The 27,579-nt window shown below is 39.9% G+C and overlaps 1 protein-coding gene across 2 annotated transcripts; it reads right to left on the bottom strand.

Moving 5' to 3' along the window:
- Positions 1-27,257, bottom strand: LOC134216956 (protein G12-like). 2 transcript variants are annotated; one of them, XM_062695713.1, is made up of 4 exons: positions 26,983-27,257; positions 440-827; positions 203-378; positions 1-138 (listed from the first exon to the last, which is right to left on the bottom strand). In XM_062695713.1, exons 2-4 carry the CDS (start codon positions 777-779, stop codon positions 28-30), a joined length of 627 nt encoding a protein of 208 aa, XP_062551697.1. In that variant the 5' UTR covers positions 780-827; positions 26,983-27,257; the 3' UTR covers positions 1-27. The 2 variants fall into 2 exon arrangements, with proteins under 2 accessions (XP_062551697.1, XP_062551699.1); XM_062695715.1 differs by having other exon boundaries at positions 27,055-27,257.
- Positions 27,258-27,579: the final 322 nt, after the last annotated feature.

The following is a 27,579-nucleotide window of genomic DNA, read 5'->3' as shown; positions in this document are numbered from 1 at the left end:
CATTTTTCTATCAATCGTACATTTAATTCAAAATATCTGTTTCCAGCCAAAAAATGTTTTAAACAAATCTAGCAGTTTCTCAATATCAATACCGTGCTTCTTAACCTGCTTCTGAATAGCTATCACTTCGGGATCCTCCTGAAAAATAAATTGAACATTTAAGTTTTTCATCAAGACTGTTCAAACAAACCAGGCTACTCACGACAATTTCCTTCATCATTTGGCCGAATTCTGGCGCAGTCAACTTGTCCATCAACTCTTTGTACTGTGGATTCGATTGTTTCTTCGCTTCGTGCAAGTCCACCAAATTACTGGAGGAAACGATTTTCAACGCATCGTCGACAAACGCACTTAAACCACCCTTCCGTATCTGGATAACTGAAACACAACGTTCTCGAATAAGTTAATATCTAGCTTTTGTCATATTCAGTCCGCATACATCTCCTAAATCTTGCAGGTTTCTTCGATCCCGTTAAATCGGAGAACATTGCTATCACTTTGTTCACCGGCAGGCCTGCATCTTCGATATACTGCAACCATTCCTGAACTTTATCGTTGTTCAGGAACCTATTCCACACTTCGGCGAACTCGACACTCCGCATGTACTGGATCGATCGCCGAAACTGGGGGTCATGCACCAAGTATTCGGCAAGTAGTATCCTTAGCTGATCCAGCGGGAAACTCTGCTGTATTTGAATAAGTTCACCTCGCATCGGCTCGTCGCCGTACGTGAACTTTAAATGCACTCCCAGCGAAATGAGGACGAATAATCTCTTCATGATGGAGCTCTAGCGCAGACTGGGTGTAACTGTTGCCGTCGAAGTTAGCTATGGATAACAGTACAATGAGAACTGGGAGAAGAATGGTAACGTACTCTGCTAACGAACGTGACTTGGAAGACCTTTGAAAAATATTTTTGTTCAGATTTGGCCGGCTCAAAACAAAACGAAGCCAAAACATGCATGGAGGGCTCGCCATAGCACATAAACAGAAACGTAAAGGTAAACAAATACAGCATTTCTCGCTTAACTTTTCAAAAGGACCTAAGTAACATTTTTAACATGAATTAATTTGAATACTACAATCAATAGCTCTCATGTTGTTCTTTTGATTGCGCTATTCAAATTAATTCATGAAAAAAATGTTACTTAATTAGGTCCTTTTGAAAAGTTAAGCAGATTTGTCCATGCTTTGCATTGTTAGAATTTAAAGGCAAATTTGCGGGTTTAGTTTGAAACTGATAAATTTCAATAACCGTTCTCAATCAGATTACAAATAGGTATCATATTTTCCCAGAGCTTTCAATACACACATAAGTAATCACCTAAAACTAATTTAAATCCTTAACAATCACTATTGATCACGCTATGTTTATGTACGAACTGTTGGGATCTGCGCAGAACTTTCAATTTATGGAAGCCATGATTCGTCTTTAAGATTTTTTTTCTTATACCGAGGACATGCGCCGCATGCAACAATAGAAGTCAAATAGATGCGTATTGCACGTGCGTTGGATATTTCATTGTCAGACTTGGTATGCATCACTATTTCCCTCTGTTGTCATTGCACGTGATAAAATTATAGTTCTTGTGAGAATTACAAACATTATTGAGATTAACATAAGAACATCGCGAGCCTGGGGTAAGGGTTACTGCTCCTGGACATCTCATAGCTCCGATATTCATCCCACGAAAAACAAAGCAATGGACAGGAATTTGATTTGTTTCTTTTTTTTCAGAAATGAGCACGCATGATAGCAAAAAGAAGCGACGGAATTGATGTTGTATTTCATTGTTTCGCGATGAGATGGAAAACGGAACAGTTCCCCTATGCAATATGGAACTGTCTTGACGACGTTAAGAATTTATTGTTATCATAATGGTTGAGTAAGGCAAACAAAATTTCGTGCCGTTGCTTTTCCCTGGGTCTGCCTCTGCTGCGATGTCCTACTGGGTTCCAATCTTACGCGTGTTTGCAGATCTCATTTCCGCTCCCACGTAATGTAGCCGATGTAGCCGACACAGACTCACTTCCGTTTTTAAGTTTCAATTGCTTATAGGCACCGGCGATGGAGCTCGGTGCTTGAGATCCGAATGTGAGGCCATCAGGCTCGAATTATGTGCTGCAGGCATCTGTTTATGAACACTTGTAGCCGTTGAGTTTTCTCTACTGATATACTTCATGTTTCACTAGCATGTAGTATCATAGATCTCAAGTTGAAATTAAAAATTTGGATTTTAGTACATTGACTTGACTTGAATCATTTGTTTGAAAAACTGTATATGTATATCCAAAAAAATTCTTTGTTTCTGTGAATTTTCAAATGACTTCAGTTCTTCACTTCGTATAATATCCATTTTACACAATTCCGAGAAAACAAAACGAAATGTTTTTGAACAAATTTGCACCGAATCTTTTGATATCTTCAATACAGATCAATAGTTTTTGGCACAACTAAGGGACACTTTAAGTTCGAAAACTGCAAGCAAACTCCATAATAGGTATGTAGTTACTCAAACAAACGAAAAAAAAATCACAGTACATTTCCGAGCAAAAATTATTATTTCCCTATTTTTTGCCAGAATACATAATTTTGGACGAGGATTTAGAATATAAAAATCTCATTTTGGTCAAAAATGTAACATATGCAGTTTCACAAACAAATGGTTCAAGTTATTAAAAAAAAAGTTCTCTATCCCCCCCCTCTTGGGAAAAAAAATTTCAAAATCGAAATCGATTAAACGAACGCAAATAAGTGTGAAGTGATGTAAATTGCTGAATCTATCTCCCTAAAGTGCAATTTTGACCTCTCTTATGTGCTTTTTTTGTTACTCTTATATGTTTTCTTGTTTTATAATACACTGGAGTCGGTTTTTACGCGGGGGATACGTTCCGCGTAAATCAAAACCGCGTAGATCCCAAAAACCGCGTAAAAAACGACTTCACTAAAAAAGGTTTTGTTGTGGTTCTTACGTGTTTCCAAACCCATTTAAAAACCCGCGTAAAAAAAACCGCGTAAATCCCGAAAATCGCGTTAAAAACCGCGTAAATCCCGAAAACCGCGTAAAAAAATACTTTTGATAAAAAACGGTTTTTCGATATTTTCACGCGTAACCAAAGGTCTATCGACCTGTTTCAAATATGGTGCGTGCTCCTAGTGCTACATAGAATAGAATGTGTATGAAGAATAACTTCTTGGCCATCCAAGAAATTCCTGAAGCAAGGCCTTATGATCCACACGCGTAACCAAAGGTCTGCCGACTTGTTTCAAATATGGTGCATGCTCTTTTTGGTACATAGAATAAAATGTGAATGAAGAATAACTTCTTGGACATCCAAGAAATTCCTGCAGTAAGGCCTTTTGATCTACACGCGTAACCAAAAGTCTGACGACCTGTTTCAAATATGGTGCATGTTCTTTGTGGTACATAGAATGAAATGAAGAATAATGAAGTGAATGAAGAATAACTTCTTGGCCATCCAAGAAATTCCTGCAGTAAGGCCTTTTGATATACACACGTAATCAAAGGTCTGTCGACCTGTTTCATATATGGTACATGTTCCTTATTGTAGATATAATATAATGTGTACACAGCATAGTTTCTTGTCTCTCCAAGAAATTCCTGCAGCAAGGCCTTTCGATCTACACGCGTAAACAAAGGTCTGTCGACCTGTATCAAATAAATTGCTTGCTCCTTGTGGTACATGGAATAAATTCCGAGTGAAAATAGTCACGTAAATAACGACCCAAGTCAGGGACGTTGTACGGGTCGGACAGGAGAGTGACATCGGTCCTCGACTCCGAGACTGACTGCCACAGCAGCTGCTGGACAGATGCACAGTGGTTAAGATGCAACTGTGTTGCTTGCGTGGCTTCTTCTTGTTTTCCTTTCCGATGGGACACGGAGGTCGACTCATAACGTGATTACATGTTTGCTTTTTGCTGGCGCAGATGGACTCTTTGGTCACTTATCGCATTCCTGCTCCTTATGCCCTTCCCAACCACAATGACGACGCAGGTTGCTACGGTCTGGGCCCTTAAAGTCGTAGGACTTATGTTCCGACTCGAAGCACCAATAGTACCAGTCCAGTTTGCTTATTAGGCTTACTGACCAGCCGATTTCAACATCCTTTTTCACTTCTCACTTCTCACTTCTTGCTCTCCACTTCTTACTTCTCACTTCTCACTTTTTACTTCTCACTTCTAATTTCTCATTTCTGCCTTCCCACTTCTCCCTTCTTGTTTCTCACTTCTTACATATTACTTCTCACTTCTGATTTCCCACATCTCAATTCTCACTATTTACTTCTCACTTTTTACTTTTCAAAAATCACGTTCCACTGCTCACCTTTTACTTCTCACTACTCGCATATCATTTGTTACAATAAAATTTTTACAAACATGCAATTATAAACAATTAACACATTTAACTTATTAAATAACTGACGATCTCTCTGTGCCCCGAGAGAAACGTCCAAAGTGTTGCCCATTGCGAGATATGACGAGGTTTCCTTATAAGATTTTGGTCCATCAGTCAAATCCCGCAAATGTGTTTTTATTGCGTTTTGCATTTTGTCTACAACAGCCAAGGCGTTGAATACATAGCTCTATTTCGTGTAGGATTCAGATCCTATTTGGGCACCCTCTAATTAATCTGTGCCATGTGGCACCAGCAATATAAAGTCTGTGTGTGGAAATTTGTCAATTTATATTTTTATTGCCTATCTTCAGGCCCATACACAGAACATTCAAGAATGGATCATACTACAGGGCTGGTAGCGACCAATACCGCTCAAAATAGTGACTTTAGTGACCAAAGCTGACGAAAAAAGGGACCAAATAGTGACTTTCAGTAGCAGAAAAAGTGACCAAATAGTGACTTTCAGTTTCAGTTGCAATTTCGATGAGACGAAATAAGGCGTTTTTGGGTCGAGGGAGATTTTTTTTTCGTAATTCGTAGCGGAAACCATCTTTCACTCACCACTAGTTTATTAACTCAGAAAAGAAACGAAAATCGTGCACGCTAACTTTTGCCCTCTCTTTTTATCCCAAGGAATTTTTACTAAATATCAGTCAAAAGTAGTACAGATAGAAAAATCCACTGAAATTTACGCTGAACATCATGCACATAAATGGAACGCCATTATTAGCGTAATTCCGCGCGTGATATAGCCTAAATGTATACAATATTTGACGTGAATCGTCAATGTTGCTTGCAAGTTGTAAGCAAACTTGTTAGGAAGAGGACCATTTCCGCGTCGAATAGTGTAAATTTTTGCATCTCAAGTTTAACGCCCTGTTTACTTTTCATTATTTTTTTTCTGTGAGGACTACTCAAAACTATGAGTAGTCCTGCGAGCAAATCAAACGTTTGCGCCACTCGAAGTGAGCGAAACATAGTTATCTATCACTCATAAGACCTGTTTTTTCCCCGAAAAATGATTTCTAGGCAAAAATCTGCGTGAATGAACATTCTCTTCTCGTGAGAATGAGTGAAAGTTACGATCACTGGATAAGCCGAACACCTACTTAAGAAAGATGCAGATTTGCTATAGGTTTAGGAAGTTTTTGGAATTTTTAGTGCGAAAGGAACATCAGTACGGATCGTTTTGGTAGTAAACGAAACAAAAATTATGAAAATTCAGTTACAACGAACCTGGGATTGAATGCTTGACCTCCTGCTTATAATACAGGAACGTCGGGCTCATCTTCAATTCATCTTCAATTCATCTTCAATTCAAAAGTTATCAAAATATAACGAATCTTACAAAATCTAGAAAAAATCACGATTGGAATCTTTTACATTTATGCTACTTGAAATGTATAAATTATCATCACAATATATTTTTAAAAAATCCAAAATATTGATCGAAGTGGATGTTGGGAGGGGAAAACGGCTTTTTGCCTTTCTTTAGTTTCATGTTCTTACTTTGGGGATCCCTCACACATTTAAATTATCGCCTTTCAATTCGATTGCAGTACAATTTGGTACAATCATAGATGCAATTATCATTCTTTCGATTTGAAAATAAATATTTTTATTTTACCAAAATATCACGCGCTGAGAATCATAACTTCGTTAATAACTCAATAGTTACAACCAGTGTTGGTAAAATCTCAAATTCTCAAATCTCATCTGCGATTCAAATCATGCATGAGTTAAATCCCATCAGAATCATGGCCCAAAGAATCGCTCATGATTCGCATCGCGATTTGCCTCATCGCATGATTTTTACGTGTTCTTCATTGTTTAATGCAGTGAATTAGCTTTTTTCGCTTAAAACAATGGCTAATAAATGCATATATAAACAAAACATACGCCTCGAATCCGTTTTGACGCTTTTAAGAGCGAAATCATTTTTCGGTGAGTGAGCGAGGCGATGCGATTCTGTCCGAGAAACTCAAGCGCGATGCTCCCCATACAGAATCGCAAGCGAGTGGGCTCGTCCATGAAGCCTCGGTGATTCAGATTTGAGTATGATTCTACCAACACTGGTTACAACCGTAATTGTTGCGTCTGGTGCAAGATACAATCATTCTTTTTCACAATAAACCATTAAATCTTCGGCAAACTACCGCAATTCGCTACAATGATAAAAAAACATCGACGAAGAGTAATGGATTAATGCAGTTACGCCCCTATGAAGCACGAGGTTTGTGATAAAACAATGTTCTTTTATAAAAAAAAAAAACTGATAAGCATGTTTGTTTTGGGTATGGACTAAATAACAAGCATCAGGAAAAATATCTAAAATTGAAAAGAATAATCTGAACCGCCAATAGTGCATTTGATAGGGGAGACTGGGCAGACTTGATCCACTTTCTCATTTTCAATGTTTCTCAGCGCATGAATTTTCAAAATTGAGGAGACTTTATTCCCTTCATATAGGGTAAAACGACCTATTATGGAGGGGTTAAACACCGTGTCAAAACCGAATTGATTACAAAAATTCTTCAAAAATTACCTGTTGGTCGATTTCCACATTGTAGTAGTTGAATAGGATGCTCGTTAACTATAGTTTCGTAAATATTACGTCAATTGTGCTGAACTTATGTTGTTTTGTTTTTATCACAATAAAAACAAACTACCGCAATAATAGGACGCATCGTTGCGATATTTTTTGAAGGTCAGTCCTATTGTTGCGGTGTTGCATGTAATTCTTATGGAGAGCGATACCGCAACAATAGGACCTTGGCACTACCGCAATAATAGGCTCAAAGAATTCAAATTTTTAACGAAAAATGTTGATTTTCCATCATTTTGAACGGAATTTTGTCAAACAAAAGCTGTTCTAGTCGTTAATCCGAAGAGTTTTAGCGTACCCACAATTGTTTTCAATGGTATTATATCCAGAATGGACTACTTTAACACTACCGCAACATTAGGGCATACCACAACGATAGGACGTTTTACCCTATATAATATCTATATCCTTTCCCGTCAAAAATTGCATCTCGTTTTATTGTCTCAATCGATTATTTGGCTTATTTAAAGTCAACTTTCACTTTCTTTCAACTCTCTCTCAAGCTTCTATTTTGAAAATCCAAAACATAAGTTGAAAAAATACTGCACGTGTAAATCGGTCTGAAAAATTCACCCGCTGTTCGTTCAAAATCGGGCGAATTTTAGCCCAATATTGAAAAACAACACTTTGTTTTAAATTTTTTTAAATATTTAGAGGCGTAAAAAATATTTTTGGGAAAGTTGACTTTAAATAAAATAAAGAAAGGATTGAGCAAATTGAAAGTTTTGACTGGTGAAATGCCAATAAGAGCAGCGAGTAAAATGGCTGGCGAAGTTTCAGAGCGATCGTTTCTCCAAGATCCGTAATTTCATTTTCGCCATGAACAAAGTATCATCCGACTTTTATACATAAAGCTTCATTCAAAAAAAGTCAATAGTTTCAAAATAGTTGAAAATAGTGACTTTTTGCGAGAAAAAGTGACTTTAGTGACTTGAGGTCGAAAAAAGAGACTTTTTAGGGACTTGCTCGAAAAAAGTGACCAAGTCACTAAAAAGTGACCAACTACCAGGCCTGATGAATCATACACAATTCTATTCAGACATTTGTCACTTACAGGTAAGTTAAAATAAACCGTAACACAACCTTCAACCAACAGGAACGAAATTTTTGTGGATGGTCTAGAAGCATCCACAAAAATTTCGTCAATTTGATTGGAGGAAAGGTGTTGAGGAGGACGATTACTTCCTAATCTAACTTAAATTATGCAATCTCAAACAAATCAATCCATACAATGATGGAACTTCGAGCATTGCAAACGGTACGGTAACGATAATACAAAATTAGTTCCTGACGCATCACTTACAGATGCCAGAAAACAGGAAGGAACACCACACTTGGTGAAAGAACTTAAAATTACTTAACTTACAACTAGGTAAGTGAAGAATCTTCTCCTCAACACCTGAGTTACGAGGTTTTCGTCGGGAAGCCATATCACAATAAAATTATTTTACAAACATATAAATATAAACAGTTTACACAATTCAACAAATTAAATAACTGACGATCTCTCTGTGCCCCGAGAGAAACGTCCAATGTGTTGCCCATTGCGAGATGTGACGAGGTTTCCTTATAAGATTTTGGTCCATCAGTCAAATCCCGCAAATGTGTTTTCATTGCGTTTTGCATTTTGTCTACAAATACCAGGGTTTTGACTTTTCGTTTCGAAGGGACCAAAGCAGACGTTTCTTGGGCCAAGCGAGAATTTTTTTCGTTGTTTATGGCATCCCTCACCCATTTCTCTGGAGCTAGCCTTGGAAGATAAACGAAAATCGTGCCTTTTAGACGAAACTTGTTTTTCGTTTCATCACTTCTATAGTTCTATCTCTCCCTAACTTTTCGTGAAAATTATCGCAGAACAGTTATAAAAATTGATGGCCGCGGCGGGATTCGAACTCAGATTATTAACTATAATTGCTCCTCCCAAAAATGTTCGTGGGGAGGCATCCTGTGCTCCTGAGTGAGCTTTATGAACCCTGCAAAAAACTTATTAGATTTGGAAGATTTTTTAACTCGAGATTATCTGATATTTAAGTCTTCCACGTATTAGAGTTCAGTGCGAGATTTCTCTTGTTTCGGACAGCAGAACGATGGCGCGATCGGACGAAATATTGTGTTCTGCTTTGCGCGGCCGGTAATAAAAATCAGTTCAGTGCGAGATTTCTGTTGTTTCGGACAGCAGAACGATGGCACGATCGGACGAAGACGAAATATTGTGTTCTGCTTTGCGCGCCCGGTAATAAAAATCAGTTCAGTGCGAGATTTCTCTTGTTTCGGATAGCAGAACGATGGCGCGATCGGGCGAAATATTGTGTTCTGCTTTGCGCGGCCGGTAATAAAAATCAGTTCAGTGCGAGATTTCTCTTGTTTCCGGACAGCAGAACGATGGCACGATCGGACGAAGACGAAATATTGTGTTCTGCTTTGCGCGCCTGGTAATAAAAACAGTTCAGTGCGAGATTTCTCTTGTTTCGGATAGCAGAACGATGGCGCGATCGGACGAAATATTGTGTTCTGCTTTGCGCGGCCGGTAATAAAAATCAGTTCAGTGCGAGATTTCTCTTGTTTCGGACAGCAGAACGATGGCACGATCGGACGAAGACGAAATATTGTGTTCTGCTTTGCGATCTAGGCAATAAACATCAGTTCAGTGCGAGATTTCTCTTGTTTCGGATAGCAGAACGATGACGCGATCGGACGAAATATTGTGTTCTGCTTTGCGCGGCCGGTAATAAAAATCAGTTCAGTGCGAGATTTCTCTTGTTTCGGATAGCAGAACGATGACGCGATCGGACGAGATATCGTGTTCTGCTTTGCGCGGCCGGTAATAAAAATCAGTTCAGTGCGAGATTTCTCTTGTTTCGGATAGCAGAACGATGGCGCGATCGGACGAAATATTGTGTTCTGCTTTGCGCGGCCGGTAATAAAAATCAGTTCAGTGCGAGATTTCTCTTGTTCCGGAATCCGGACAGCAGAACGATGGCACGATCGGACGAAATATTGTGTTCTGCTTTGCGCGGCCGGTAATAAAAATCAGTTCAGTGCGAGATTTCTCTTGTTTCGGATAGCAGAACGATGGCGCGATCGGACGAAATATTGTGTTCTGCTTTGCGCGGCCGGTAATAAAAATCAGTTCAGTGCGAGATTTCTCTTGTTTCGGATAGCAGAACGATGGCGCGATCGGACAAAATATTGTGTTCTGCTTTGCGCGGCCGGTAATAAAAATCAGTTCAGTGCGAGATTTCTCTTGTTTCGGATAGCAGAACGATGGCGCGATCGGACGAAATATTGTGTTCTGCTTTGCGCGGCCGGTAATAAAAATCAGTTCAGTGCGAGATTTCTCTTGTTTCGGATAGCAGAACGATGGCGCGATCGGACGAAATATTGTGTTCTGCTTTGCGCGGCCGGTAATAAAAATCAGTTCAGTGCGAGATTTCTCTTGTTTCGGACAGCAGAACGATGGCACGATCGGACGAAGACGAAATATTGTGTTCTGCTTTGCGCGCCCGGTAATAAAAATCAGTTCAGTGCGAGATTTCTCTTGTTTCGGACAGCAGAACGATGGCGCGATCGGACGAAATATTGTGTTCTGCTTTGCGCGGCCGGTAATAAAAATCAGTTCAGTGCGAGATTTCTCTTGTTTCGGATAGCAGAACGATGGCGCGATCGGACAAAATATTGTGTTCTGCATTGCGCGGCCGGTAATAAAAATCAGTTCAGTGCGAGATTTCTCTTGTTTCGGACAGCAGAACGATGGCGCGATCGGACGAAGACGAAATATTGTGTTCTGCTTTGCGCGCCCGGTAATAAAAATCAGTTCAGTGCGAGATTTCTCTTGTTTCGGACAGCAGAACGATGGCGCGATCGGACGAAATATTGTGTTCTGCATTGCGCGGCCGGTAATAAAAATCAGTTCAGTGCGAGATTTCTCTTGTTCGGATAGCAGAACGATGGCGCGATCGGACGAAATATTGTGTTCTGCTTTGCGCGGCCGGTAATAAAAATCAGTTCAGTGCGAGATTTCTCTTGTTTCGGACAGCAGAACGATGGCGCGATCGGACGAAGACGAAATATTGTGTTCTGCTTTGCGCGCCCGGTAATAAAAATCAGTTCAGTGCGAGATTTCTCTTGTTTCGGATAGCAGAACGATGGCGCGATCGGACAAAATATTGTGTTCTGCATTGCGCGGCCGGTAATAAAAATCAGTTCAGTGCGAGATTTCTCTTGTTTCGGACAGCAGAACGATGGCGCGATCGGACGAAGACGAAATATTGTGTTCTGCTTTGCGCGCCCGGTAATAAAAATCAGTTCAGTGCGAGATTTCTCTTGTTTCGGACAGCAGAACGATGGCGCGATCGGACGAAATATTGTGTTCTGCTTTGCGCGGCCGGTAATAAACATCAGTTCAGTGCGAGATTTCTCTTGTTTCGGATAGCAGAACGATGGCGCGATCGGACAAAATATTGTGTTCTGCATTGCGCGGCCGGTAATAAAAATCAGTTCAGTGCGAGATTTCTCTTGTTTCGGACAGCAGAACGATGGCGCGATCGGACGAAGACGAAATATTGTGTTCTGCTTTGCGCGCCCGGTAATAAAAATCAGTTCAGTGCGAGATTTCTCTTGTTTCGGACAGCAGAACGATGGCGCGATCGGACGAAATATTGTGTTCTGCTTTGCGCGGCCGGTAATAAAAATCAGTTCAGTGCGAGATTTCTCTTGTTTCGGACAGCAGAACGATGGCGCGATCGGACGAAATATTGTGTTCTGCTTTGCGCGGCCGGTAATAAAATCAGTTCAGTGCGAGATTTCTCTTGTTCGGATAGCAGAACGATGGCGCGATCGGACGAAATATTGTGTTCTGCTTTGCGCGGCCGGTAATAAAAATCAGTTCAGTGCGAGACTTCTCTTGTTTCGGATAGCAGAACGATGGCGCGATCGGACGAAGACGAAATATTGTGTTCTGCTTTGCGCGCCCGGTAATAAAAATCAGTTCAGTGCGAGATTTCTCTTGTTTCGGATAGCAGAACGATGGCGCGATCGGACAAAATATTGTGTTCTGCATTGCGCGGCCGGTAATAAACATCAGTTCCGTGCGAGATTTCTCTTGTTTCGGATAGCAGAACGATGGCGCGATCGGACGAAGACGAAATATTGTGTTCTGCTTTGCGCGCCCGGTAATAAAAATCAGTTCAGTGCGAGATTTCTCTTGTTTCGGACAGCAGAACGATGGCGCGATCGGACGAAATATTGTGTTCTGCTTTGCGCGCCCGGTAATAAAAATCAGTTCAGTGCGAGATTTCTCTTGTTTCGGACAGCAGAACGATGGCGCGATCGGACGAAATATTGTGTTCTGCTTTGCGCGGCCGGTAATAAACATCAGTTCAGTGCGAGATTTCTCTTGTTTCGGACAGCAGAACGATGGCACGATCGGACGAAGACGAAATATTGTGTTCTGCTTTGCGCGGCCGGCAATAAAAATCAGTTCAGTGCGAGATTTCTCTTGTTTCGGATAGCAGAACGATGGCGCGATCGGACGAAGACGAAATATTGTGTTCTGCTTTGCGCGCCCGGTAATAAAAATCAGTTCAGTGCGAGATTTCTCTTGTTTCGGACAGCAGAACGATGGCGCGATCGGACGAAATATTGTGTTCTGCTTTGCGCGGCCGGTAATAAAAATCAGTTCAGTGCGAGATTTCTCTTGTTTCGGACAGCAGAACGATGGCGCGAGCGGACGAAATATTGTGTTCTGCTTTGCGCGGCCGGTAATAAAAATCAATTCAGTGCGAGATTTCTCTTGTTTCGGACAGCAGAACGATGGCGCGATCGGACGAAATATTGTGTTCTGCATTGCGCGCCCGGTAGGCCGGTAGTTAGTTTGTACTACTTTTCGCGCCCGATTCATGGCTAGGTAAAATCACTGTGTATAAAGAATGACACGGTCGTATCGCTTATCAGAGTGAATCCAGATCCAACGATGCCTACCAATTAACTGATAATCCTTCCTGTGGTTTTTGTGGAGACGCAGAGGTAAACACGGTCTTCAAATAGCAAAAACCACCTACTAATATTCCTTCCTTCTTCCTAACTGACTACAAGGACGTGGCCGGCGCCGTTATTGATCATTTAAATTTTAGAGTCACTGAAACTTGCACACTGAGAATGCTTGAACAATCCCAGTCAATCATTCAGTTGATTCTTTGTGCAATTTCACTGATTCTGGTCAATCACGGAGTAGCAACCATAGATATGTGTAGTCAGTCAAAGCTAAGCTAAGCTAAGCTATTTAAGTCTTCCATGTTTTTATTAACTTTATTACTAAAGTCTTCCATTTATAAATTATAGATCACTAAAATTCCTGTTTCTACTAAATTCTCCTCGGCACGCCACGTCGAGTTTAAGACAATGATCAGAATCATAGTCCAGAGAATCGCTCATGATTCGATTCGCGATTTGCATCACTGCATGATTTTTACCTCACTTGTCATAAGACGAGTTTGTACAATCCCATTTAATTCCGCCACTTAATTGTACCCTGACAGATACGTATTTCGACCTCAACAGTAAGGTCGTCTTCACTCGTACTCGTACTTGACTCAACTTAGTGAAGGAACAATTAAGTGGTGGAATTAAATGGGATTGTACAAACTCGTCTTATGGCAAGTGAAGACACTAAAAAGCTCAAAATAATTTTCTTAACTAAATGATTTTTACGTTTTATTCTTTGTTGAATGCATTCAATTAACTGTTTAAGTAATGGATTGTAAATCCATTTTAAAACATAACATACACTTCGAGATAGGTTTTAACACTTTTTGGAGAAAAACCCTTTATTAGGCGAGCGAGCCCGAAAAATCACTAGCTTCCAAAACATGTACTACGAATTACCTCCAAACAATGCTAATGCAAATTGTAGCTCACTACCTCTTACAAAATCACTATTTGGTCACTTTTTTGCAACTGAAAGTCACTATTTGGTCACTTTTTTCGTCATCGTTAGTCACTAAAGTTACTATTTTGAACGGCACTCATCGCTACCAGCCCTGCTGACGCTATTTGGCTGCCAAAATATTAGAAGCTTTCAACATTCTCCAGTAATTGCCTGGATATGGACTTGTTTGAAATAAATGCCCTCAACGGCTGAATGGTTGATTTGTCAGTACTGTACTGCCATTGTAGCCATTACTATCCCATATACATAGTAATTCCATCATACATAGGACAAATATGCTTATCACAGCGGTTGACGCACGTAATCTTTTCCAAACGTTTGTTTGAGAGTACGGAACGCATCTGTTTTCCAAAATCATCAATCATCTATCTCGTTGAACTACATTCTTGCGCGCTGATAGTCTTGCCATTGCGAAACTTTCTGCCAATTCTATCTTCACATTACTTTCCACAACGTCCCCCAGATGTTTTACCGTCTCAGAGCCAGGAACCAGCAGCCCGAGGGGTCGCCCGCTGTCATTGATTGCACTTTTATGTGTGATCATATAACGATGATGGGCAGTATACACAATCAACCCCAAACCACCCGCCTTTGGACTCGTCTCGTGTCATTTGCAACGTGATGATCATCGACCAAGTGGGTCCTCGTGCCGAATGGGAGCACAAGCACCATGTGTGTAAAGGGCATACCTCGCTACACGTTTATGGCATTGCTGTTATTCTTCAAACTTGCCGCCAAACTGAGATAACGGTCTCTTGTGGCTTCCTACCAATGCGGAAAGCTCTTCCTTCCGCCACTTATAGTTTTTTGAATTTTCCCTCTTTTCCCCCACAGTAGGGTAGCCGTACCATTAATGGAGGTAGCACCAATAGTGGAGGTAGTGGGGTTTAAATGAGATGTTTCATAACTATACACTTTACGATGGTTGCAGTTGATACGTCGTACTATATAAATATGTTGTAAAATCAAATTTACCCTGAGATTTCCCTTCAGAATCGATTCAAAACTCTCGTTTTCTCAGTCTCATAAGAAATCAATGGGAACCATGCATAATCAATTTTTACTACTAACGGAATAGTGTAGGTACGTACCCATTAGTGGTACAAATAATTTTTGGTAGTTGTTGATGTTAAATATCATCAATCCCATTTTTGTTAGCAAATTCTCAAAGTGTATCTGTTGCCTAAGACAAGTAAATTTCACATAATTATCGATTTTTTTAAACATTTAATTTTGTGGATCTACCTCCACTAATGGTACCATTACCCAATAGTTTCTGATTCGACCATCGGCGCCTAACGATATCGCTTATCTGCTACTGCTGCTGCGTAGGGATGTTTTTTTTTTTGGCTGAATTGCTTGTTATTTTTTCTGCTTTTCTCCCATGATATTGAGAAGAAAACGGCAGGACGAAGGAAAAACTTAAGTCTCTACTACTCGAAGGAATAAAAAACTTAGACTTTCATTGTATTGTAAACGACATTTTCTCCCGCTAGCTGCATGCGAATGGAAGGTGATGAATGAAATGGTGTGGGACACATGTGGTTTTTGCCATTTCTTTTCAATAGATAAGTCTCCTCAACTAAGTGTATTGCAGCTCAAAATGAAGATAGCATGCAGTCCATGGTTGGAAATACTGATTGTGCTCACAATTACCTATTGTGAGCCATACAGTATAATTATCATCCATTATTGTGCACTAATGAGAGTTCTTTTTTGCAGAGCTGCAATTCAAAGCAACACGAGGCTCAGTGGCTTGTTTTGATTCAAGTAATATTTTATCTGTGGAAGTGGTTGGTTCTTTTGAATTTGCTCTTTAAAATGAAAAGCGGATATTTAATGCAGTTCATTCAATGCATGCCGAAGCAGGATTAAACCAATCATATAATATGCAATGAAGAGGATTTTTATCAGTTGAAGGCTTGTGAAACCATGCAAAATCAAATCACCAGCCTTGATTTGGTTTGCCTGATTGACCGCCCGTAGTTACTAGCACAAAGAAGAAATAATTTGTGATTTCGTTTGCAGCTTTCTTTTCTTGTGCAAGGGTTAACGGAAATCTGCAAACAGACACCTGAGGAGGTTAGCTCAGGTAGTGTGGGGATGGGTTTACCCGACCCACTAAAACCAAAACTCTTTCGCCAGTTCGTATCCCCCGGCCCGCAATTAAGCAATGCATCAGCGGAGGACTATTGAGAACACTCGTACTCAACGTTATAACACAACATCGACTTCAAAGGTGGTAACCTCACTACCCGCCGATTGCAAGCTATGATAGTAAACTATCGGTCTGTATCATAACCTCGCGTAGGAGACGAGCACCCCGACAACAAACACCGCGCGGTAACCAAAAGTTCCTTTAAGAGTACGTTTTTCGCTTAAGCAGCCCAGTGAAGCTGATTAAGCGAAAAACGTACTCTTAAAGGAACTTTTGGTTAGTTGGGATCACTGTCCTGTATGCATCCCCCAAGGAGTATTATTGGCCATCCTACACAGCTATTCAAGCCAGGTTCTTTTACTACATTTGATTTCGTAGTTCAGAGCTCTGCTCGCTGTTTTTAACAACCGGCGTCTTTCTAGCCTAGAACCGAAGCGGTCTAGTACGTCGCAGCCTTCTTTTAGCTCTAAGACAGGTTCTGCGAAGATCAGCTATCGTGCTCGTCCACCAGTACACCGGTTTGCAGTTGCCGGTTGGCATAGTCCTTCTGGGCATTGTTACCCACGGTGTGCCTGTGACCTTTATTAACGAAAAAATGTTCATCTATTCTGAACTCGCCTTTCGAAAGATATAATATCAGGCGTCTGCTATGAAAATTTCAAAATATTTCATCTAGGAATCAAAGTTATAGCAGTTACAAATTTAATGATTTTGCGTTCGATATTTCAGTAATATGCAACCATATAAATATATCGTGAGTTTCCTCCTGATTACATCCAAATAAATTATCATCAAATATGCAATTTGCAACCTCAACCAACTATTACCTAAAACCTATTTTTTGAATAATAGAAAAAAATAACAAAGGATGTTAGAAATAATAGTGTTCTAATACCAATGACAAAATAGACAATACTACCACAATACAGTATTCAAATTACAAATTATTGCACTTCAATCTCTAATCATACCAAAGTGTGAATATTGTCTATGACAGACAAGTAACTACACTCTGTATGATGATTCTGCTTTATCAAATATGATAATAGTTGGTAACATAGAATACCGCGCTGAAACAATTTTGTTTTCATGGGTACTGGGTAGTTAGTAAGACTAGTAAACCAACATTTAATCAACAATGTGCATCATTTGTTGTTAGTTATACAGTCATCATCCAGTTCGATTCAAGCAGTGGTACGAAAACGAGTTCCATTTGGAAAAAAATGGGAAGGCTAGATCACACGAGGAAAACCGCCTTTTCCGAGAACGGTGAACGGAAAAAGCAAATGTTCACCACTTCGGAACGTCTTAACAATTTAACTGATTTGTTGAACTACGATGTATTTGCTTCATAAATTAATGCATTTAATAGATAAATTAACTGACATAGGAAATACTAGTATCCGACCTAGAACTAGAAAAAGAAACCATCGCATTTCCATAAAGCCAGGTAAAAAATAAAGAGATTTTAAAAGACTGAAACTATTTAAGAAATACTTCACTGTCATAAGATGAGTTTAGCACAATTCCATTCAATTCCACCAACTCGTAAAACTTTTACATATACGTATTTCGACCTTAACCTGTACACACTTAGTTTTTATGTCTGCAGCTCAGCAAAAGTCCGCACAGCCGTACGCCAACAAAATAAAATCTGATATTCCGGCAAAAATGATGTTTGTTAGCTGATTTTTGGCAAATCATTTGCTGATTTTCAGCACTTTTGACAAAAATCTCGGCAAAAAACATGTTTGCTGGGGCACAGCCATTTTGCTGAGATCCCGGTTAAAAAAATCAAGTGTGTAAGGTCGTCTTCAGTGTTTAGTACTTGACTCGACTCAAGTTGAGACACTGAAAACGACCTTACAAGTCAACAGACTTGAGTCGAGTCAAGTACGAGACACGGAAGACGACCTTACAGTTGAGTTCGAAATACATATATGTAAAAATTGGCCAATTTGGTTTTATGAAATGAATGAAAAAAATATATCTTTCTTCAAAATGCGACAGTTCTGGTCGTCAGATAAATACTGTAAGATATCACCGGTTTAAAACAAAGTCTGGTAATCGAGCCATTAACTTAACGTGTTCCAATAATTCCTTTTATTCGTATTGGAATCAAAATATAATAGTTTACATATTTTAAAAAGGCTGGATAGAGTGACCAGATAGACCCAATGAATCGAAAGGTTGATGTGGCATACCGCGTTTTCACGTTCAACAAAGGAAAGCCGTCTTAAATTGTTCGGAAAGTGTTGCTGTGTTGAAGGAATATGATCTGAAACGACATTACGAAACCAAGCATCCATACGACATTTACACTGAACTAGGAAGATAACAAATGTTAAAGAAGCTTCAAAGATAAGATGCTCATTAATTTAAATTTCCATTATTAATTCAAATTATTTCAAGGGGGTCCCGTAGCGTAATTGGCTACACGTTCGCCTCATAAGCGAATGGTCATGGGTTCGATTCCCAGCCCCTCCACCAAACCCTCGTCAGTCGCCAGAAGCGCAGTCCGTACGGTGGCGTTTTGGGGAACGCGCCACACCGACACGGCTGCCTGATGACGACTGACAAAACTGTTCTTCTCGGAGGCATTCCTCCAAAGTACTTCGATTAATGGCAACCGAACAAAGCAATGATCACTGGATTCCACCACATGGACAAATGAACACAATGGACTCACGATGATAAGGACTGGCAACGACAACAATAACGAATAGATGTCCATCTAAAAATAGATTCTGTGTGGACTCTGTACAGCAGAGTACCACAGTAGATCACGGCACAGTAGCGGTTAAGAACACAGAGTGCCTGCCTACCAAATAAATATATGACTAAAAAAAAGTTCAAATTATTTGTGAAACAGTGGATTATCAAAGCAGGAAACTCACTTCACTCTGACAAACACGAAGCTAGAAAATGTAGTACAGGCCAGTTTTGCTGTTAGTGATATTTTGTCAAAATGAATGAAACTGTATTCTGGGACGGTGAACTTGGGATGCGTATCGGCTCTTGCCGGCATCGTGTGTCTTAAGGAAAAAGTCTCCTTTAGTAGCATAAGTTTGCCTCGGCACAGTGAGTAAAAGTTCTGTCAGAAGATTTGAAAACTACTTTACGTGGAAAAGCCGCCTGCTTCAAATTCTACTCTCTCGCAATCGATGACAATACCGATGTTGAATACTTGGCGCAGTTAGCTGTCTTCATAAGGGGAGTTGATGATCATCTTTTAATCAAGGAGGAGTTTTGATCCTAATGAGTGGAACGATTGCCGAAAAAAGCCTAAGGGGAGCTGTTAAACCTGTATGAAGAGGCTTGTACACTCCTCAAACCTTAAGTGGCCTTACAACTGATGGAACCGGCACTGGCAATGACGGTAAATATCACACACTAGCATTGTGACACTTCTAAGAAAGGAAAAGTAATCACAGTGGTATGGTTATGAGAATCTATGGGCGAAAACGATTGATATTCCTGAAGTACTTGACTTTATCCACGCGAGGGATTTACAACCACCAATTCTGATTAATGTCGACGGAAATGGAAGCAGAATACGGAGATTTGCTGTAGGTGCTGTAGTTGCGAAGTTCGTAGAACCAGACTTGAGAGGATTTATTCTCTTCGAAACGAAATCGCACTATTTTTACAAGACAAAGAAAACCGAATGCCCGAATTGAATGATCCTAAATGGTCTAGTGCCTTAGCTTTTCTGGTAGATATTACAAGACATCTCAATGATATGTTCGTTTGAAAATTTTGAAAGTAGGTTACCTGTTCCGTTTTCCATCTCACTGAACATATATTCATCTTATCGCAAAACAAAAATATACAGCACCAATCTCGTCGCTTCTTTTTGCTAACATGTGTGCTCACTGGTGAAAAAAATCACAAAAATAAGGAACAAACCAAATTCTTTTTCATTGCTTTGTTTTTGATGGTATGGAATCAGGAGCTATGAGATCAAGTGCCGAACCGTTATTGTTTGGCCCGCCAGAAGATGTTAATTCAATAATACAATCGGCAAGGACCTAGGCAACGGATGAAGGATTGGAACATGCAACTGAATGCTGGATCCGACCACTACCTCGTTGCAGTATGCCTGTGCTCAAAACTCGACGATTTATGACACGCGTCGAAGTCGTCCACCGCGGCTAAACATTTGGCGGCTACAAGACAGTGGGCTAGCCCAAGACTACGCGCAACAGCTGGAAGTGACACTCCCAACGGAATTGCAATTAGGCGCAGCTTCTCTTGAAGATGGCTGGAGAGATAACATTAGTCAACACGATTCTATCACAAACGCCCGAATGACACTCGCCCGAATGACAAACGTCCGAATGTAACAGTCGTCCGAAAAGACCAAACGCCCGAAAAGACCATTCGCCCGAATGGACCACTCGCTCGAATGGACCATTCGCCCGAATAGGTCATCCTCCAGATTCTATACCAACATGTTATTTTTCCTAATCATATTAAATGAAAAAAAATATGCCAATAACCTGGAAAATATGAACGTTCCAGTTTGTCTAGTTTTTCATTCTTTTCTGCTATTTTAGATATCTTCTTAGCCTGCAGTGGTCGTAGGGTATCAGTGGTCGCATTTCTTTCTTCTAGTTGGAACTGTTTTGGAACGCTGTAAAACGGATGACTTCCTCGTTTCAAAAGCGTATTCCACTTATTGTGCCTCCCTATAATGTTATTGGAAGTTCGAGGAATACTGTTTAGGGTATTTTCATAGACCGACCATAGTGAAGGGGAGAAAAGTGGGTCTCTAGTGGTCTTTTTGTGCGTTGATTGGCGGCCATTCACATGAGTCCACTACGTTAGGCATGAGTACGTTAGCCATGATGGACGTTACGCATTACGGACGTTAGGGATAATGTAGGTTAGGCATAATGGTCGTCTGGCATAATTGTGCCTTCTTTATGTCATAGGCTGTTCTTTGGGTCATTTATGTATAACGTCCATTATGCCTAACGGGTACACCCCATTCACATAATACTTGCTTACATAAAAAAAATACGTTTCTTCAGGCAAGATTTTCGAACCTCCTTGAATGCCTTTGTTATATCTTAACATGAAAAAAGTGCTAAGGTAACAAACTTTTTATAGACAAGTTGAAGTCTGTATTCTGTAATCCTTCCCGTATGCCGATTGTAATCCCAATCGCTGATGTTTTCTAAAAACAAAACTTTGGTTGATCTCAGCCTTCTTATAGCAATAGCAAAATCCAATAGGATCTAACGTATATTGATAAATTTCGTTCCATTAATGAACAAAAGGCTGTATCATACGCTCCCGTGTTTTAGCATTACTACCAAGGGAACGAATCGACGGCGTTGACCTTCGCTTACAGTTCCGTGAATTGTGAATACTTGAGCAAATTGTTGTGGAGCAGTTGAGAATGTTCCGTCAATTATCCAAATCTTGGCTTATGCTTACAACACTGAATGATGTGTTGAAGGAAATAGCCAGATCGTCCCATCATTACCATGGATAGTCGATCGTAAGAAAGGCTCTGCGTCCAATGTTTTTTTTTTTTTTTTTTTAATTTCTTTATTAAAGAGGCTTGCAGCGTCCAATGTTGTCATATAGCATCTGTCGATATGCACATATATATCGTCACATTCTGATGTCGTCACCGGCGTTACATTATACGACTTGGCTCGTTTTTGCTTATCTCAAAAACGAATTTAACTTGAACCTTATTACTTAGGGAAGAAATCATGTCTTCAATACATTTAGAAAGAACAATGTATGAAGAAAAGAAGGGCGAAACCCTAGTTGCTCCCTTATTTTTGACGATTGGTTTAAATAAATGCCCTTGCAACGTTATTTTTCGCCACAGCTCTAATTATTAGATTTTTAATCATTTCAGGGTGCTTGTGAACCGGTAGGGACACGGCAGGTATTTTCGTCTGTTCGTCATAGTCTTGAAACCCAATAAAAGAGACGCTTTTTTGTAAAACTCATACGTACCAAATCGTAAGCTCAGGAGAAACGTTCTGCTACAGTGGAGTTCTAGCAAATGTACGTTGCTTTCGTTGGTTTTAGCCCCTACGACGATGGACGGAAATACCTGCCGTGTCCCTATAGGTGACCAGCATACATAAAATATATTTTAATATCTGATTCTCTCAACATTGCTGAGCGATTGAGAATGATTTTTTTTTTTATGTGAATGGATTGCAAGACAATGATGAGTAGATTTTATTTATAATCAATGTTAAATGGTGCTTTACACCTCGGGAAAGTTTTCTGTCGGATTTTGGTCCTTGTGCCCTGGGGAAAAAAATTGCGGGCAAAATTCCCGAGGTGTGAAGCTACATTAAAGGATTTTATGCATACATAAAGAAATCAAGTCATTTTTTGAATATTATGAAAAAGAAAGTACATAACATCATTATTTTTATAATTATTTCACACATGAACGAAACGAATATTTAGATACATGTGAGAGACGTTTACAACAAAATATGAGGTAAGTAGGAAATCAAATATACTATTTCTTTTTATTAGTCACAAAAAATCTTTTCATCAAGTAAGGTGAAGAGTTTATTCGGGCATATAGTCTATTCGGGCGAATGATCCATTCGGGCGAATGGTCTTTTCGGGCGTTTGGTCTTTTCGGGCGTTTGGTCTATTCGGGCGAATGGAATTCGGGCGTTTGTCATTCGGGCGAATGGAATTCGGGCGAGTGTCATTCGGACGTTTGTGATAGAACCAGTCAACACTGTTTCACTCCCTTCAACTATTTTCAGTGTACTTGAAAGATTTTTAATCGCCGAATTCAGTCATGTATTCAGATTTTTTGTAACACGTCCAGTTTTAGGGAAAAACGAGTTTTAATTCACAAAACTACGTATTCTCATGGAAATTTGTTTTATTTTACACGTTCATTCGTTTGTGAAAAACGGAATTTAATTCACAAAAGTATGTATTTTCATAGACATTTGGTTCCTCTGCTCTGCAAAGTTAAATTTTGGCTTCTCACTTTGAAAATAAAGTTTGAATATCGTAGAATAGGCCTTGCAGAATGCATATGGTTTGTTGGATTTTATTTGGCACGTACATTTGTTGCGAAAAATTCACAAAAGTACGTATTTTCATTAAAACTTGGTTTATGTCTCTTTCTATGTCGGCTTTTCAATTCGAGAATAACATTTGAATTGCATATAATAGACCTTCCAGAATGCATGTAGTTTGTTGGATTTTATTTGGCACGCACATTGATTGTGAAAACTTAAATTCACAAAAGCACGTATTTTCATAGAAACTTGGTTTCTCTGTTATTCAAAGCTGAATTTCAGAACTGAACTTTGGGATTAAAGTTTGCATTGGGGTTATTGGATTGTATTTTTTGTGCATTCTTCAAGGCCCATCCTATGATAATCAAACTTTGTTCACACAGTGAAACATTCTGCTTTACAGAGCAGAGATACAAAATTTATTTGAAAATATGCATTTTTGTGAATTTAATTCCGTTTTTCACAACAAATGTATGCGCCAAATAAAATTCAACAAACAATATGCATTCTGCAAGGCTCATTCTACGAAATGCAAACTTTAATAACTTTAAATACTGCTTTGCAGAGTGACTTGAATTCCGTTTTCGCAACAAATGTAGGGTAAGACGGTAATATGCCCCCCTAAGTCAACTCCGTGATAACTTTTTACCTTTTAACGCAATTTATGCAAACTTTGTGAGTTCAGTGCGTGATTTCTCATGTTTCGGACAGCAGAACGATCGCGCGGTCGGCCGAATTATTGTGTTCTGCATTGCGCGGCCGGTAATAAAATTATTCAGTTCAGTGCTGTTCAATCAAGTAATACGAAGAGCAGGATTAACACGAGTCACCAATAAGTCCAGCTATTTGGCTAACCGACGACATAGATATTATGGCACGTAACTTTGAGAAGATGGAGGGCTTCCTACATCGGACTGAAGAGGAAGCTAAGCCGGATCGGACTAGTCATCAACACGTCGAAGACAAAGCACATGATAGGAAGAGGTTCAAGAGACGACACGTGAGCCACCCAATCGCGAGTTTGCATCAGGTGGTGACGAAATCGAGGTAGTAGAAGAATTTGTGTACTTTGGGCTCACTGGTGACTGCCGAAAATGACACCAGCAGAGAAATTCGGAGACGCATTGTGGCTGGAAATCGTACGTACTTTGGACTCCGCAAGACGCTCCGATCGAATAGAGTTCGCCGCCGTACCAAACTGACAATCTACAAAACGCTCATTAGACCAGTAGTCCTCAACGGACACGAGACCTGGACGATGCTCGTGGAGGACCAACGCGCACTTGGAGTTTTCGAAAGGAAAGTGCTGCGCACCATCTATGGTGGGGTGCAGATGGCGGACGGTACGTGGAGGAGGCGAATGAACCACGAGTTGCTGATGCTCATGGAGGACCAACGCACACTCAGAGTTTTCGAAAGGAAAGTTCTGTGTACCATCTATGGTGGGTAGCAGATGGCGGACGGTACGCGGGCAAGGCGAATGAACCACAAGTTGCATCAGCTGTTGGGAGAACAGTTCACACCGCGAAAAACGGTAGACTGCGGTGGGCCGTGCACGTAGCCAGAATGTCGGACAGTAATCCGGTGAAAATGGTTCTCGACAACGATCCGACGGGCACAAGAAGGCGAGGTGCGCAGCGGGCAAAGTGGATCGATCAGGTGGAAGATGACTTGCAGACCCTCCGTAGACTGCGTGGTTGGCGACGTGTAGCCATGGACCGAGCCGAATGGAGAAGACTCTTATACAGGGTGTTCAATAAGTTTGAATACAAATGTTTGATCATTGTGTTGGTTAGTCCAATATACATATTCTGTATTAGTATTGGTGTCAGCTTTAGCGGTATACATACGCTATCGGATGTGTGTGGTGTTGACATTCTGTCACTTGTTGTTTGTTTATTACGCGCGTTGAAAATGGATTGGGGCATCAAAAATAGTCGTTTTTGAAGTTAAAAATTATTGCGGCGTACTACAAAACTAAGGTTTTGGGGACGATGAGTGGCCCGGTGCTAAGACGGAGATGAGCCCTACGTGTTCCAATAGGACGATAACTCTTTATACACGGAAATTGTGATTTTATCCTAATATAGAGACAATTTCATCGACTTTTTGGACACAACTTCGCGACCTCCCAGCTTCCCGGATTTGAGCCCTCTTAACTTTTTTGTTTGGTCCTTTATTATGTTGAAGCTGTACGAATACAAGGTCAGTAACTTGGACCAGTTCAAGATGTAATTCTGAAAATCTGGAACGAAGTGCCCATGTAGATCGTGCGTGCCGCTTGCGATGGGTTTTAGAAACGTTTGAAGCTCGTGAAGAACAGCCCGGTGGCATCCCTATCTCACACAATAGGTTTGTTTTGCAGCCAACATTGCGCTACCGTATCCCACTGACAGTTCTGTATCCTAATGAGAATCAAATGTGATGTTTGTAAACAAAACACATACCATCATGAATTTTACACTGAGATGTTGGCTACAGTAATATGGCGTCGTGCCAGGTGGCTGGTGAAGAAGTACAAAATAGAGGTCATTCCAAAAGAAAAGTTACAAACGTTCCTTATAAACAATACTTCCAATGAAATGCAACTGGGAAAAGAAATAATTTAATCTCAATTTTTGAACATTTTTTGAAAGTGTATTCGAACTTATTGAACACCCTGTATACCGCACAGGCCACTTCGGCCTTAGTCTGATTAAATAATAAAAAATAATAATTGTGTTATTTGGTAGTTCAGGAAGTCGCAAATGCATTGCCCGTGAGTAGCCATATAAAAATGTTACTGAAAACACGTAATAAAGATGTTTTACAAATATTTATAGGTATCAACTGATTTTGACCCTTAGTTAGTTATAGTTTTCTAGAAATCAAAGGGGGGCGTTTTGGCCAGGTGGGGCGCATTATACCGTCTTACCCTACGTGCCAAATAAAATCCAACAAATCATATGCATTCTGCAAGGCCTATTGAGGATGGTCAATTTTTGCGTTACGTAATTAATGGATCTTCCCTAACAAAATGTTGGAAGACAGAATTTACTTTTCAACTGGCTATACTGCCTATAATAACTAAAAAAATTTGAAATTCTCATTTTTGAGGTACATTCAATATTCACACAAACACTTAAATTAATTATTTCGCCGACCTAAGCCAAATTTTCACCGGGATTCCGAAAACTCCTATTGAAAACATTCACCAAAATGCGGTACATAATTTTTCACAAATATTCCTTCATGATTTTACCGTAATTAAACTAAAATAATTTTTAACGAGATCTCCGTAACGAGCACTGATGTTTTCATTAAGTTCAACATCAACATTTTATACTCTAGATTCTTCAAAATCCTTCGAAATATCAGCTGTTAAATATTTGGCAGACGTGTATTTTAATATTGAGAATGTTTACGGGTTTTATGTTAATTTGTTTAAGTCCCTCTTGCAAAGCAATTGAAGTTAATTTCAATCGTTGGTTAGAATGTCTAATGCTGACATTATTCCTTATACATTTCTTACCCATTATGAATGTTAAAATGTAGCTTTAGTGTTATAAAGCTATTAGGTTGATGTTTTTTGCCTTTCTCGTATTGTTCATTAGCACCATAATCATGCATTGTCATTCAGTTTCAAATATGCTGGTTCGTAATTTATTACAAATCAAGTGTGTAATGTACAACAAAAATAATACAATGTAATCGACTTCAGTTGCAAGTTTGCAAAACTGTTATTACACACCATTGCCATATAGCACAAGAGAAAGCTAATTACATATCATTCTTATCACATGAAAGCACAATATGAACCGTGAACGCACTTCAATACTCACTCATATCTAACAGAGGCACCCAACTGTTTGCACAAGTGTCACCGTTATTCCAATTCCATTATACGTACATACTTCCACGTTTCGATGATGCACATAATCCATCTGATCTGGTTTTGCCAACGTGGAGGACATAAAGCAATCACTTTTCTTTCCTTCCAAAACCCCAACTGACGATCGGAAAAATCCGCATAACTCGAGCCAAACGAACAAACTTCTTACGAGTCAATCTAGAACGGGATTCAGATTGAAGTTTCTGTACGCTGGGCTTAAGTAACTCAGATCCTCCTAAACTGGTACAGCGGCAAACAACAATGAGCGATTTCCATAAGATCGTTCACGTGGTTCACGGGGATGCACGATTTCCAGAGCACATAAAACACATCGAATGCCACAAAATGTACTAACTAGATAACACGAGGCACGACATTACCGATATTATCCACGTTGAGGTCGACAACTGAATGAAAGTGTGATCGAGCGATATTTAAAATTTATACAAACGTGTCGTCTTATCAAACAAATGACGTCGTGAAGGAAAAAGGTGTATCCGCTGAGGAAGTTCTGAAGTACACGATCGCCTTCTTTGAACTAGGTATG

Source organism: Armigeres subalbatus, chromosome 2 (assembly GCF_024139115.2).
Source record: "Armigeres subalbatus isolate Guangzhou_Male chromosome 2, GZ_Asu_2, whole genome shotgun sequence".
NCBI lineage: Eukaryota > Metazoa > Arthropoda > Insecta > Diptera > Culicidae > Armigeres > Armigeres subalbatus.
Note: the sequence above shows the minus strand (reverse complement) of the source record. Positions and strands in the feature narration are given on the sequence as shown.

What these genes read in the sequence shown, in the direction of transcription:
- LOC134216956 (XM_062695713.1), bottom strand. Translation starts at nt 779, where the DNA reads ATGAAGAGATTATTCGTCCTCATTTCGCTGGGAGTGCATTTAAAGTTC. An exon ending in ACCTGCAAGATTTAGGAGAT is followed by an intron (nt 379 to 439) that starts GTATGCGGACTG and finishes GTTGTGTTTCAG; the next exon opens with TTATCCAGATACGGAAGGGT. An exon ending in AAATGATGAAGGAAATTGTC is followed by an intron (nt 139 to 202) that starts GTGAGTAGCCTG and finishes TTTATTTTTCAG; the next exon opens with GAGGATCCCGAAGTGATAGC.